We start from the raw sequence: 15,164 nt of genomic DNA on the forward strand, positions 1-15,164 counted from the left end.
TCAGGAACGAGCAGCGAGGTGTATCAGCGTGCGCGCGCATGCGCGCGACAGGTGGCTGCCCGGGAGTTGAGTGGCGTCCGCAATGCATCGCTGTCAAAGCTACATTTCGCACTGTTTTCATCTCTTTTTTCAAATTTTATTGCTGAAACGACAGCCTGGAGCACTGTTGTAACTGGACTGCGGATTTATATGCGTTTGTAGGAAATTTTTCTGGGCATTGCACGTGACATGCGGAAATGTACAGAATATTGAGAGTTAAATGCGTTTTATGATATTTCGAGGATGAAACTGATTTACAGTTATCTACGAGTTGAAAATACTTTTCAATTGAATTTATGTTTTATTATGTTTTGCAAACAATTATTTTTCGTCTCTGGTTCTAACGACTTTGTGTTTTGGATCGAAAAGTAATAAGAAATATTTTGTGAAGAGAGATGTGGGTAATGTTTTTAGAGTAATTAGAGCAAGTAGTAGATTTATTGACTATAATAAAAGATGTATTATTTTTTAGATGTTTGAATGATTGTTTGAATGATTATTTAACTGAAACTAAGCGAGGTCTGGAATAAGCTAAGAGGGAATGAAAGCGATTCCTTTTTGCAGTCCCTCTTTATTGTATTAGCTTTTAATTCTGGAAATCAATAGTGTTGCAATCATATTGAAAAAGAAGGTCTAGGACAAACCTAGCGTTTTATGGGAGTTTGTGTCTCGTGGTCTGAAATACCGACTTTGTGGAAAAATGATCGCCTTCGTTACGCCCTCTATATACCCGATAGAAAGCTTTGGGAATCTAAATATCAAACTCGGCAAAATTAGCAAGACATATAAATCTTCCCTCATTACCTCGTTTACAACTTTTATTAAAAAACTTTCTGAGAAAGCAATAAGTCACAATTTTGTTTGATTTCACGTTCTTTATCATAGGTTAGAAGTTGAAAAATAAAATATTTATTAATCGGCAAGTAATCTAATTATTTAAAATTATTCTGGAGCCCCAATATATCATTACGCAATGATCAAAATCCATGGAATTTGTTTATTTATTACAAAAACAGCATTTGGAAATTTGACAGGAAACAACGGGACTGTTGTTGCCATCTAGCGGTGCAACCTAGGAACTAAAGGAATTGTATAATTTTTAGTTCTAAGCTACTACCTTTAGATGGCGCAACTAGTATCATTTTTCGGCTAGATTTTTTGAGTTATGTTTGCAATAAATAAACAATTCCCATGGACTTTTATCCATGCATAATGATTTAGAGATTCTCTAGAATGATTCTGCATCGTTAGATTGTCCGTAGATTCGTAAATAATGAATTTTTAAACTTTTGTAGTTCAAAGGCTACCGCTAGGTTAGACTAGAGTCAATAAATTTACAAGAACAATTTTTATTGCTTAATATTATCACATAATAAATTATGGAGGAGCTGTGTAAATATTTTAAATAGTTGGATTGGATTCAGGTTTATTCAGATTCTATACTGTTTATGACAATAATGTTTATGCACTTCGATTACGTCAAAATTATTATCGTAATTATATCAGCTTCAAATATCAGTATGCTAATATCAGTGTACTTAGTAGACAGAAATAACGTTGTATCTACATGGAAATACCACTTATGTCACCCGCATGATCTAAAGATTAGCACTTACATGCTAACTAATGAATTATAGATGATGTAGTTGGGAAGAGATCTTTGATTCACATGTCAGATGCATCTACCTCTATGTGTATCGCTAATGCAGTCAATAGCCTCGGGAACACAATTTTATCGCACTACAAATCGCAGGACTTTAAAGACCCATTATTGCCGTAAATGCGAAATTAATTGTTTACTTTAAAAAGTACAGTACTTTATTTGGGTACATAGATTTGATCCCCACTGGTAATATTTCAAATGAAACTTCTAATGAGAAGCAACAACAAGAATCGCTTTTAAGATCTATGGATATAAGTTAAATAATCAAGAGGAGGAAAAAACGTTCAATTAGCGTAATTAGGAGATCGCGTCATCTTTAGCGTGAGATGTTTCTCGTCGACAGCACACGTGCCTACTAAGTCAGTGGTATATAAATATATTACTTTATTTTATATAAATCAGATACATGGAGCTATCGTTTAATACCGCAATCCATCACAATTAAACTTTCAGTTTTAATTTAGATAAAACCGATTGCAGATGGAACAAGTATTATGTATCCTTTACATTTTCAGTAATTTACGTGGTTTTGCCCGCCGCCACTTTGTACGTGCCTTTTCCTGAGGAATCGATATTGGCTGCGCTACTGCTATAAACTCCTTTCGCACCATCTACTTTACCGCTCTCGTTTACGCCCTCGTCGATGTCTCCCATACGAGAGAAAAGGCTAAAATAATAATTATAGAATTAATCTGTTGTTCATTGAATTTATAGTAATTTGGTTCATTTAATATGTACGCATAGTCAAACTTACTCTATTCCATGACCTCCGTGACCACCATAACCGCCATAACCGCCTAGACCTCCGAAGCCACCAGCGTTTGCATTCGCGGATGCAGATGCTGTCGCACCTGATCCTGCGCCTGCTAGAGCATTGGCATTTGCAACTGCATGAGCATTTGCTTGTGCATTAGCGCTTGCCTGTGCGTTAGCGCTCGAAGAGGCTCCTCCAAATCCACCTGGACCGCATCCTCCTGGGCAGTTACCACCGCCAGCACCACCGTATCCACCAGAGCCTGCTCCTCCAGCGCCACCACCGTATCCACCAGCGCCTGCTCCTCCCGCGCCACCGTATCCACCAGCGCCTGCTCCTCCTGCACCACCGTATCCACCAGCGCCTGCTCCACTTCCTGCACCACCGTAGCCACCTGCGCCGCCTCCGAGTTTACCAGAACCATATCCACCAGCGCCCGCTCCACCTCCAGCGCCTGCTCCACCTCCAGCACCAGCCCCACCACCGTAGCCACCACCTCCAACTTTACTGGGACCATATCCACCAGCGCCTGCGCCACCGCCAGCACCGCCGTAACCACCAGCTCCAGCTCCACCACCAGCTCCTCCATAGCCACCAGCGCCTGCTCCACCGCTAGAACCACCATAACCACCAGCTCCTGCACCTCCAGCGCCACCACCGTAACCACCAGCTCCTGCACCTCCAGCGCCACCACCGTAACCACCAGCTCCTGCGCCTCCAGCGCCACCACCATAACCACCAGCTCCAGCTCCACTACCAGCTCCTCCATAGCCACCTGCGCCAGCTCCTCCGCCAGCACCGCCATAACTACCAGCTCCTGCTCCACCGTAACCACCAGTTTTGGTTACTCCGCCTGAAGGTAATGGAAAGAAATAGATTTATTGTTTGTATTCGTAAGGAAATTGGTATTAATTGTTTTGTTTATTTTCTAACTTACCTCCGTGACCACCACCATGTCCACCTCCATGGCCACCAGCACCGCCATAGCCTCCAGCGCCGGCTCCGGTACCAGACCCTCCAAATCCACCAGGACCTCCGCCGCAGCCTCTGCCACCACAACCACCTCCAAGCCCATTGCCGCCGCCATGGCCACCACCAAGGCCACTACCGCCGCCTAGCCCACCTCCATGACCTCCACCAAGGCCATTACCACCACCAAGGCCGCTACCACCGCCAAGACCACTGCCACCTCCAAGTCCGCCTCCACCACCGAGGCCACCTCCATGGCCACCACCAAGACCACTGCCACCTCCAAGTCCGCCTCCACCACCGAGGCCACCTCCATGACCACCACCAAGACCGCCAGCACCTCCCTGGCCGCCGCCTAGTCCGCCCGCACCACCATGGCCTCCAGCACCACCATGACCGCCAGCACTGCCATGGCCGCCAGCACCGCCATGGCCGCCGCCAAGTCCGCTTCCACCACCGAGGCCGCCGCCGCCTCCAAGTCCACTACCACCACCTCCTCCAAGTCCGCTACCACCACCTCCTCCAAGGCCGCTACCACCACCTCCTCCAAGGCCACTACCACCGCCAAGGCCGCTGCCACTTCCACAACTTCCTCCACCGCAACTACCGCCGCCCCCACCGAGTCCGCCGCCAAAGCCACCACCTTTGCCTCCTCCGTATCCACCACCTCCACCGCCTCCACCACCGCCGCCTCCGCCGCCACCACCACCATATCCTCCACCATAGCCTCCACCACCTCCACCGCCACCGCCTCCACCAAATCCTCCGCCAAATCCACCACCCAGTCCACCTCCTAATCCACCAATTCCTGGGCTTGCTAGAGGTTGCGTCCAGAACTGTGCTTCACTAGGCGCAAATGGGCTGCGCTTCAGTCTCATTTCTGCATCTAAATGAATCGAGTAAATAGTCAGTAGGTTTTAGGAACTGTTTAGCGAGTACATGTAATTAGGAATATATACAGATGGTAATAAAGTACTTCTATATCCATTGATGATTCATCATGCAAGTGAGTGGCAAGAGATTCGATAATCATAGGGAAGACCTGAGATATTAAAAGATACAAACTACTATTAATAGCTTGTCAGGATAAAGGATTGTCAAGAAACCTGTTCTAAGTTTAAAGAGCTCATATAACCGAAGCTTGAAATTTCAATTGTAAATGGTGAATCGATCAGGAAAAATATCTACCCTTAGGTTTTCTTGAGCAGAACTTTTCCGTCCTATCTTAGTACAGAAAAGTATTGCTCATAAAGTGAGCACTCAAAGGTACTCAAATTAATATATCTATCACTAGTTTTTCTCAAGATTCTCTCAAGATGCAGAATTATAAATTTCCTCACACTTTAGGAGTATTCTTAGGAATAGGTATTCTAAAGAAAAGCAGCAAAGTAGATATCAAGGGAAACATACCTTGAGCGTGAACGCAGAGAAGGGCCACTAGGGCAAGTTGCCCGATTGTCCGATACCGCCACATGATGTCGGATCGATTCTTCTATTCCGCAGATCTCCCAGTCGCCCGTATTTATATCGTCCCTCCCACTCTGATTTCCCGCAGTTCTTCCTGAAACCACCGTCGCTTCTTCGAACGCAGATCTAAGCGTGAAGCAGCAACGGGGGCAAAAAAACACGCGTTGGCCAAGGCTAAGGTAACCGTCAATCATCCGCGAATCCTCGATCCGGTCATGCTTGCATTTCTGTTACGTATCGATTGCCTCCAGCGACGTAAACGTCGTTGAACTCCGAAGTTGGCCTTGAATTTACTGTTTTCTTCATTTTTATGATACAAAGGGTCCTTAATTTAGTCGTCTTGCTCTTTAAAAATGCTTCACCTTGGGTGGGCTCTCCTGAAATAATGTTCAGTTGAGAAGTGATTCGCTTACTGTGATGAGAATTGTGTGTATAGAATTTAACAATAATCCTCATTTGCAAGAGGATATTTTCACAGAAAAGCGGTCGATGATCATCCTGCGTACTCGCAAGTTGAAATCCTTGAAGCTAAGTAATCCAAAGAAGTACCTCCTACTTTCTCAAGGATCCTTTACCCTCAGGCATTTTTCATAAATCTTTCTATGTATCCATTATGTGTTAAATGGGAATTCCTGTATTGTTTGCTTCTGACCTGTAACAAAAAATAATGTTACAACAAAGTTGCAGTGCGCTATACATGTTATCAAATGGGGAATCACCCTATTTAACCGGAAGAGAAAATCCAAATGATAAGAATTGACAGATTCTGCTAATTGTTCGTTGCGTCATTGGAACTTTGGTTCTGCTGAGGAGTTTTGAGTGGAGTTCCCGGATCCATCGTCTATTTACTCTTCCACAAATGAATGCATTTCTAATTCCACTGCTGAAAAAGCTTCTTCAATGATTCGTGGACGTAATGATCGATAACCCCAAGTGATTCAAGTGTTCGACATTGACCTGCATTAAACAACATTATAGTTTCATTATACATTATACAGGATGATTCAGTACTTCACATCATAAACTTTAGATGCTACATATACTTCCATATGAAAAAGTTGAATGAGCTACTTAGAGATATAATGTTCTAAAGAATTATAGCATAGAAAAATTTTGAGCAAAAATTCATCAACTTTGACTGACGATAATTCCGCGAAAAATCATCGTAGGTTCATGATCTTTTTTTTAAATTGGAGCTTGAAATCTTTACTTCAAGATACTATGACTCAATTTAGAGTTTAGTGCACCCCTACTGCTGTAGTTCTCGAAATCTGAGGGCATGTTTGGCGTACTCAAAATGGCGAAGTTTGACCGAGTGCACGGCCTCGCAAAAATTTTTTTCGGAGAAATCATTTACAGTAGTGTAAAGTATGATTCTTCCCCTTCAATTTAAAAAAAAGATCAAGTCGCTGCGATTTTTTTTCACAAAGTTACAACACTTTAAAGAAACCTTTGCATTTTTACAGCACCTTGGATAGTGCTAATACGTGACAAAAATGCAAGGGTGACTTTAAAGTGCTGTAACTTCGCGAAAAAAAATCGCAGCGACTTGATCTTTTTTTTTAAATTAAAGGGGAAGGTCCAAGCTTTATGCTACTGCAAACAGCATCCCTGAAAAAAATTTTAACAAGTCTGTGCATCTCGCCAAACTTTGCAGTTTTTCATGTGACGAACATGCCCTCAGATTTTAGGGGCTACAGTAATAGAGGTGCACTAAACTCTAAATTGAGTCATAGCATCTTAAAGTAAAGATTTCAAGCTCTAATTTAAAAAAAAAGATCATGAACCTACGATGATTTTTCGCGGAATTATCGTCAGTCAAAGTTGACGAATTTTTGCTCAAAATTTTTCTATGCCATAATTGGTTTTTTTAGCAGTGTACATTACAAAACTTACATTTTTTTTTTAAGTTGCATATAGTACCATCATTTTTAACAACCTGTACATATTCTACAGAGATTTGAATCGCTCTGTATATAAATCACAGTCAGAATTGTACAATTCTCTCTAACATTTTTTCCAGATTCCCAGCGGTTGGAGTTTACGACCACCAAAAGATCATGATCTAATCATCCTTCCAGTTAAATACAATATCACAATTAGCTAGCTGGATTCACTCAGCTCGCAAGGATAAAGTTTGCATTAAATACCTGTCTGACCGGCTTATGGTATTCAATATGTTCAGAATTATCTATCATTGATCAGCTACAGTGATATCAAGGAAACGATTAGCGGATATCGTTCGCGATCGCTGCGATTTTGTTATGGGTATTTCCAGCATCTTTTAATACGTGCAATTAATGAAACGAAAAAACAGAACCGCACGCAATACATACTTTTTTTTATAGAGCATGAGTAACAGGCTCACTGAACGGTGAAATCGACAAAAATATAAAGAAAACTGAAGTGATTAATTTATACATGGTAAATTGCGTCTGTGAAGCCGCATAGTACTCATTAAACTCATTAGCAGAAACTCATCGGATTTGAAAACGACTGCATACATTAAGAGCGCTTCATTCTCACGACCAATATCTAAAGATTTTAATGAGGATGATGAAAACATCGTTGCGAAGGTTGAGCGCGATTATCGAGGATTTTTTATACTCGGTTGCGCACTGTGCTGGAAAAATCGGGAGCGAAATTTCGCAGCGATCCAACGAATCTTGCATCCGATTCGAAGATGGATCTAAAAGTATTAATGTACGTTTATTGCGGAATATCGATACATAATAATGTTACATAACGACTTATTTCTCGGTTACGTTATGAAACGTATTTTAATCGAAAACGATACAGCTTATTCTTTTTTTTAAATAAACGTACGTATAGTTTGCAAGTTTCTACGCGTCTACTTTGAAAACATCTCCAAGAGAATACTACTTCAACACGACGCGTCTAAAACTTGCCAGTGGCTACGATTCCTCGAGTATAAAACTAATTTTTTCTCTTGTTTTTTTATCTGTATATATATAATATATGTATATTTATATATATATATTAATTAAATTCTATGTTATAACAAAACAATCGTAGTAACCAAAAAACAGATAACCATTAAGTTACTGACTGCTTCTCTTTTTCGATTCCATAAGTCGTTTACACAGATATGCGTATTTGAATCATTATGTTGATTCTCTTAACTGAAGCGTCTCCTCGCGATGGAAGATCGCGTTAAGACAGCTTTCGAGCAATCGAATCGGATACTGTTTCGAAAAAGTCCGCGGTAATACGTAACAAAAAATATTATAACGTTATTAGACGGTTCTTACTTTTAGTAATAATAGTAGAAAAGAAAGAATCTCCTCCTCGAGTGTCTTGCATTACATAATTTAATAACATGGAAGAACAATGTTATAACGCTAACAAAATTATTGTCTTTTTTGAAGACATGGATCGTTAAAGAAGTTTTATCTATAAAATTGGTCCAAGGTTTACGCTAATGCATCTAACTCTTCCGTTATCAATATCGCACGGTTTTGCCATTCCAGCGACAACAAATCCTTATCGACAAACGGGAATACACTTCGGCTCTGTCAGACTCATAAAAATTTGAAACAAATGCGATATGCTTGGATGTAAATAATCATATTTACATTCTAATTCTCACCCTTGGCACGCCTATCTTCGGGAACGCGTCAAAGAATCGGGAAAACGAAAACGACCGTCATTTCTTTTGATATCGACGCTTCCTCGAGCAATGCTCCAAAAAATTAGTATAAAATAGATGCCGCGTCTAGTCTTCTCGTTCCTTTCCTCTACCATTTGATTCTTGATTGTCAAATGAAATTTTGATCCTAGAATGTTTGATTTCAGTCCTCCAATAAGGCCGCAGAGTTATATTGCATTTCATTCCCAGTACGGAATTTTCGTCCTAAGAACATTAAGATTCGTCGACTTAATACTACATGTCGCGATAATCGAAAAGAGTCTGAAACAATGTGTACATAAAGTAATCGTTCAAACGTTTCTTCGATACGCGTTAATATCCTTCCTTTCCATTAAAGCTAATTGGCACGTTGCCTTGCTGGGTCGCGCTTCTAATCACTTCAATCCACCTGAAAAACATTCATATGTACTTTGTATGTTACTACTGTCACCGATTCTCTTTACCTTCCAAAAGTGTAATCGCTTTCAGCTCGGAAAAAGTAAACGTGACTCTTAAACTGCAGCTTGAATACAAAGTCCTTGTTAATACCATCCTTCTCCGTTGGCGTGGTCACTGTATACCCTAGCAATGGCAAGCTTGCCAAGGGGAAGTCGTCTTGATGTGATTTATAGAAGAATAGACAGAAGTTAGTGAATGAGACCCAGAGCTTTTGCCAACCATTACTGTTCTTGAATTTCCGTAATAGAAATCCACTGAGTTGGTTCTGAAACGAGTGAGTCACAGAATAAGTACTTACTCACTGCTCAAAACTGTGTATGAGATATTGTATGATACTTTCACGTACTTGAAACGCTCGCAAGTGATCACTGTAGCTAATACTGGTGTTTCTATGCCAGCACACGTGCACTGTCGTGTTACTTCTCTGAGAAGTCTTGGCATTTCCGCAGCTTCCATCGCCCACCTCGTCAGTCGAACCTAAAACTGAATGGTACACGAATAATAATTCTGTTGGGCCTTCCCTGAGGTTCTGTAGTTGATAATACTTACTACAGGATTTGAGGTTCAAGTATGGCATCTTTGGATCGGCGTCAACTTGTGCGATAGCCATGTTCAAGTCTTCTAACCATCTCTCTTTTTCTTCCTCGTTGCTCGCAGCGACTGTTAGAGACCTAAAGCGCAAAGGTTGCTGATCAACGCAGTTTCAAAAGAGGGTTTTCAATGCAACATAGCGCGCGAGGATAAAGAAAGAGGAGAAAGTTTTTGTGGCCAATTGCTCGTCGCCGAATTGTTCACTGACGAGCGCATTTATGTCCAGAGAATAGAGGGCACTTCGAGTGAACTTGCTAAAGCCAATTGACCTTTTAACGATGCTTCAGACCGTCCTTTTAACACCTCGTTACGTTTAATAATTTTACTCTATTCATGGCACTCACTGATTTCCTTGGGCGTCGATTATGAATGCAAACTCTGATCCAGTTTTGTTGTCGCCCTCGCGAATTTTCATTCCCTTTAACGGAAGTTGACCATGAACGCGGAAGCATTGAGTGGGTTGTTGAGTACAGAACGTGTAAAGCAGTACGTCCGAAAACTGGAAGGAAAATTCAAGGTTACTGAAAATAATTATGATAATACTGAATTATCAGATGATTAATGGCTTACCAGGAAGAACATTCTTTGCTGGAAACCCTTTCGGCTGTACTTTTGCAGGCATCCTTGTCTGATGAACCTGCGACCTTCTTGAACCAAATTGTCGAAGCCACTGATATCCCTTTGTATTTCACAAAGTTGAACCAAGTTCTCCTGCAATTATAATGATAGAGAAAGATAATTGAAGGTTTGCTATTTGGGACTAGAGTAATAGAAAGTTTAATCTACCGCTTGATTAATTATGCTAAGTCCTTCAAGCAACGTCTCTCCTAGGCGGTCCCTAGCTGCAAGACAGTCCTCGAAGTCTGTGTGATCTTTTGGATAATGATCCAATAATCCTGCAAATAAAGGATCCATTAAAGCACGAATAAGTATATTTATATAATAATATTTGTATTTAAGAGCCAGACTAACCCAAGTCTATTTTTTTCAAAATTAAGTTTCATGCACCATCTTATTGTTTTTCCCTTATTCTATTTATTAAAGTAGTAAGGATCTATTTAAACTATATTATAAATATAAGAGATGTTATAGTATGAACTACTTTTTTGCTCTTCAAAAAAATAAGACTTAGGTCAGATTGGGTCTCAAAAGTTACTCAAAGATCAACGTACTATCGATAATATTATTGTAATGCAGCAATCGTTGCAATGGTTTCAACAGGAATGATGTCAATGGCAGATAGCAGTGTTTCTGCGCCTCGAAATCTCGACAGAGTTGGTCGAAGCGCCGCGACGTCCTCGTGTAATATTCCATCTTCTCGAGGACGGGTATTAGATTCTCGAGATATTGATCGTAAAGCGGCAGCACGTTCAGCAGAGTGTTGTAAAGAAAATCACCGATGTTGTGCCGCGCGTTACTCTCCCATCGTGCCAATCTCGCCTCCATCTCTTGGAGACAAGGCCCGTGGACATCTGCTAAAAGCTCGATCAGCGAAACCACCGCTTCGCCCTCCAATTCCGCCTCTCGAGATACTTCCTCTCTGAACCACTGTCGAGGAAAAAATGGGCCATGAGATTACCGCGGCAATTTCCCTTCCCTACCTCAGGCTACGGATAATGAGTCGAGCTGGCCACTTGGATCGTTGGCTCTAGTCAAAAACCGAGGTACTCTAAATGTCTAACGAAGATGAATACATTACCACATTTATCACGTCGAGGTCCTTCTTGTAAGTTCGTTCGGTCATGAGGAGCTCCTTCGCTATATAGTACGCCTTATCGGTGGGCCACCTCTGTTTGGAGATATAATAAAATATTGTTATTTGTTTTAACGTATATATTTATATACTACTGTGTATAGATATTTGGATACTTTTACATTATTGGAAATGCAAGAAGTATACTTTTTTAAGCATTTTAATTCTCTAAATTCATACGACTCTACGGAGCCCAATAAATTTTTTTCACGACTGGTTCTACGGTAGATTTCAAGTCTGAACTCTCCTCTGTCCAACAAGCCCACGGCGAGTGATTTACGATTTTTTTTCGCCGAGTTATCGCAGTTTGAAGGAAAAGTGGTCCTCTGACTTCAGAATATCAGAACGATCCAGAGGACCAAAAAATGGTCCATCTTTGAGCTGCTGTAACTTTGCGAAAAAAAATCGCAGGGAGGTGACCCTGGTCTCATTCTAAAGGACAAAGTCTCTACTTTAACACCCCTGAATTGAATCTGTCCGAAAAAAATTCCTGACTTCATGACACGCCGAGAAGGAGAGGGTCGTTTTTCCCCAAATGTTTCCCCACATCAGACGACTGTCAGGAACTTGATAAATTTTTTTCGCGACTTCTCTTGGAGAAGAATTGAAGTTAGAGCCCTCCTCCCTCGAACGAGACCAGAACGAGCAGCCTGCGATTTTTTTTCGCCGAGATATCGCACTCTGAGTAAAAAGTGGTCCTCCACCATCAGAATACCGCATTCAGCTAGAGTCCGAAAAAATAGCCAATCTTCGAGGTGCTGTAACTCCGTCAAAAAAAATCGCAGGGAGGTGACCCTGGTCTCATTCTAAAGGACAAAGTCTCTACTTTAGCATCCCTGAATTGAATTTCTCCGAAAAAAATTCTTGACTTCACGACACGCCGAGAGGGAAGGGGTGGTTTTTCCCCAAATGTTTCCCAACTTCAGCTGACTCTCAGGACCCCGATAAATTTTTTCCGCGACTTCTTTCAGGAGAATATCAAAGTTGGAACCCTCTTCCTTCGAACGAGACCAGAACGAGCAACCTGCGATTTTTTTTCGCCGAGATATCGCACTCTGAGTGAAAAGTGGTCCTCCAGCCTCAGAATCTTCCAGTGATCCAGGGGTGGAAAAAGTGGCCATTTTTTGAGCTGCTGTAACTTTGCGAAAAAAAATCGCAGGGAGGTGAGCCTGGTCTCATTCTAAAGGACAAAGCCTCTACTTTAACATCCCTGAATTGAATTTCTCCGAAAAAAATTCTTGACTTCACGACACGCCGAGAAGGAAGGGGTGGTTTTTCCCCAAATGTTTCCCAGCTTCAGCTGACTCTCAGGACCCCGATAAATTTTTTCCGCGACTTCTTTCAGGAGAATATCAAAGTTGGAACCCTCCTCCTTCGAACGAAACCAAAACGAGCAACCTGCGATTTTTTTTCGCCGAGATATCGCACTCTGAGTGAAAAGTGGTCCTCCACCATCAGAATACCGCATTCAGCTAGAGTCCGAAAAAATAGCCAATCTTCGAGCTGCTGTAACTCCGTCAAAAAAAATCGCAGCGAGGTGAGCCTGGTCTCATTCTAAAGGACAAAGCCTCTACTTTAACATTCCTGAATTGAATTTCTCCGAAAAAAATTCTTGACTCCACGACACACCGAGAGGGAGAGGGTAGTTTTTCCTCGAATGTTTTCCAACTTCAGACGATTCTCAAGAACTCGATAAATTTTTTTCGCGACTTCTCTTAGGGGGAAATTAAAGTTAGAACCCTCCTCTTTCGAACGAGACCAGAAAGAGCATCCTACGATTTTTTTCACCTGCAAATTTTCCTAGGAGGATTTCCAAAACCTAATAACATAAATGTATCCAAATACTTATACTATTGCTTAGAATAACACATATATTTATTAATCAGTAATCTGTGGGCCATTCTGCTCACCTTAGTTTTTCGAACCTCAGCATCCTCGACCTCCCCATTCTTCACATTCTTCACTGGACTGAGATCAGGGGTGTTAATGATGCTCGTGTTGCTAGTATCGACCATTCCATTCGTGGCACATTTCTCAAACGGCGACTTGTCGTTCGCAAAAACGGAATTATTGTTCTCCTGCTGTTTCTTCGGCGAGCCCTGCTTATCTGTCTCGGTATCTGTAAATGAATACTGGTAAGAACTAATTCTCATTTGGGCGTCTCGCTATAAACAGCGAAAATGGCTTAAAAATAATGGTGAAACAAACGCTCGAGGAGAAAGTATATAGGCTCGAGTCGCATGCTGTGGTGCACTGGATCAGCGTCTTTCTCGACATTTCACTTGGTCGACTTTCACCCCCGTAACTAATGTAAGTGAGATCCAAATATAAAAGGAACCAAAGAAGAGAAAAAAGCCGAGCAAGGATTTCTCATATAATCTCTGACAACTTGAAGGGAACAAGACCATTCGGATGGTAGATCGCTAATCTAGAATGCACGTGCAGTTTCGCGAATTTCAGTGTGCGCTAACAAACGCTTCTACATTCCCAAAAGAAAAAATTTCAGCTACTACAGAATGTACCGTGCGAAAACTCAGGCAAAACGATGCTCTTTAAAAGAAGAATTTCTTTCTCTTGATAAAAAATCAATTTCCTTAAGCTTTTTTATCAAAGAAGCTATATAATAAGTTATTCTCAGCCTCTCTTTAAAGATCACAGTTTCATTAATAAAAAATCTTAAAGAAATTGATTTTCTACATTTCCCCCAACAGAAAAAGGAAATTCTTCTCTTAAGCATGTTCAACTCGGTGCTCGTCGGAACTTAAACAGAACAGTTCTGGACATGCTGAGAATCTCGCGGCTCTCCAATTCTGTCCTACGACGTGCAACTACGTGTCCCCGACGCAGAAGTGTTTCCACCCAGAAAATGGCAAAACTTTTGGTAAACGAAGAAAGCCATTCCATCTCGTGCCCTCGGACAACTATAAAAAAAATGACGACACGCGAGCTGGTCTGGATTTGAATCGTATCTTCTGTCCACCAATTCGCGAACCAGTTCAGAACTAGGTCCTGGACTGTCCGAAGTATCTACGATTCACATCCAGACGCGTGAACGTAACAAAGGAGAGGTGCTGCTACCGAGCAAATGAACAAATAACTGTTGAGACAGCAAACGGCAAATAATAACGTTAATAATAAAAAGTATTATTGACAGTAAAGATAGGCACTGTTAGGGATTACTCACGCATGGTATTGTCATCCGGTCGACCAACGAATCCGGGAGTGCGATAAAAAGATACGGTAATGAAGAACGGAAAGAGGACGACGCGAGGGAGACAGGGAAATACGATAAGTATATCTAATAGTAATGAAACTGAAATCGAACTGAAAGGGGTTGGGGAGGGTCTGTAGGGTAGACAGAGAGACAGAAAGTCAGTAATCGTTCTCTATAAGATGGAAAGAAAAGTCGTCGAAAAAATCGTAAAATCCGGAGAAAAAACGAACGACTGGAAAACGGGCTGAAGAAACTCAACGTCCAAAGAAACGAAAAATAGAGAATACGCACAGAAGACCTCTGACCACAATATGACTTTGTATATAATTTATTGTTATCATAATTAATGTATCAATAATCAATGTACAATAGATTTCCTACGCTTGGAGTGTCGTCTTCCCTTCCCTCGGAACGCCGTGATTCCCCTTCCGCCTATTTTGTTTTTTTTTTTCCCTTTTTATAATTCCCCCTTTCCCATCTCCGTGTGTTCCTCGAACCACGAGCGATCGGGAATCCTCCTTCCTTCTCTCGGGGGGAAATCACCGCGTATTTTCGGATCGTATGTATATTTATATATACTCATATGTATAATATGTATATATGTAT

The 15,164-nt window shown here is 41.4% G+C and overlaps 2 protein-coding genes and 1 long non-coding RNA gene across 5 annotated transcripts in view; all 3 read right to left on the reverse strand.

Moving 5' to 3' along the window:
• Positions 1–2,062: 2,062 nt before the first annotated feature.
• LOC143184869 (uncharacterized) lies at positions 2,063–4,991 on the reverse strand. The gene is made up of 5 exons (XM_076387417.1): positions 4,836–4,991; positions 3,394–4,311; positions 2,689–3,309; positions 2,457–2,565; positions 2,063–2,369 (listed from the first exon to the last, which is right to left on the reverse strand). The coding sequence occupies exons 1-5, from the start codon at positions 4,897–4,899 to the stop codon at positions 2,222–2,224; spliced, it is 1,860 nt and encodes a 619-aa protein (XP_076243532.1). The 5' UTR covers positions 4,900–4,991; the 3' UTR covers positions 2,063–2,221.
• LOC143184868 (uncharacterized) lies at positions 4,967–6,057 on the reverse strand. Its single transcript, XR_013002835.1, has 2 exons — positions 5,612–6,057; positions 4,967–5,544 (listed from the first exon to the last, which is right to left on the reverse strand). It is a non-coding gene; the product is annotated as an uncharacterized LOC143184868 (long non-coding RNA).
• A 1,525-nt stretch (positions 6,058–7,582) lies between these two features.
• The window catches only part of LOC143184866 (FERM, ARHGEF and pleckstrin domain-containing protein 1), a 31,761-nt gene continuing 24,179 nt past the window's right edge, over positions 7,583–15,164 (reverse strand). The window contains exons 12-22 of one of the 3 annotated variants that reach the window (XM_076387413.1): positions 13,255–13,463; positions 11,291–11,380; positions 10,764–11,139; positions 10,378–10,487; positions 10,162–10,302; positions 9,936–10,090; positions 9,550–9,671; positions 9,347–9,483; positions 9,006–9,265; positions 8,840–8,950; positions 7,583–8,766 (exon numbers count right to left, since the gene is read on the reverse strand). In XM_076387413.1, coding sequence (XP_076243528.1) covers positions 8,875–8,950; positions 9,006–9,265; positions 9,347–9,483; positions 9,550–9,671; positions 9,936–10,090; positions 10,162–10,302; positions 10,378–10,487; positions 10,764–11,139; positions 11,291–11,380; positions 13,255–13,463 — 1,676 coding nt within the window. In that variant the 3' untranslated portion in view covers positions 7,583–8,766; positions 8,840–8,874. Of the gene's footprint in view, positions 8,951–9,005; positions 9,266–9,346; positions 9,484–9,549; positions 9,672–9,935; positions 10,091–10,161; positions 10,303–10,377; positions 10,488–10,763; positions 11,140–11,290; positions 11,381–13,254; positions 13,464–15,164 lie in introns of all 3 variants that reach the window. The other 2 variants (XM_076387414.1, XM_076387412.1) reach the window with 2 other exon arrangements.

Source organism: Calliopsis andreniformis, chromosome 10, assembly GCF_051401765.1.
Source record: "Calliopsis andreniformis isolate RMS-2024a chromosome 10, iyCalAndr_principal, whole genome shotgun sequence".
Lineage (NCBI taxonomy): Eukaryota > Metazoa > Arthropoda > Insecta > Hymenoptera > Andrenidae > Calliopsis > Calliopsis andreniformis.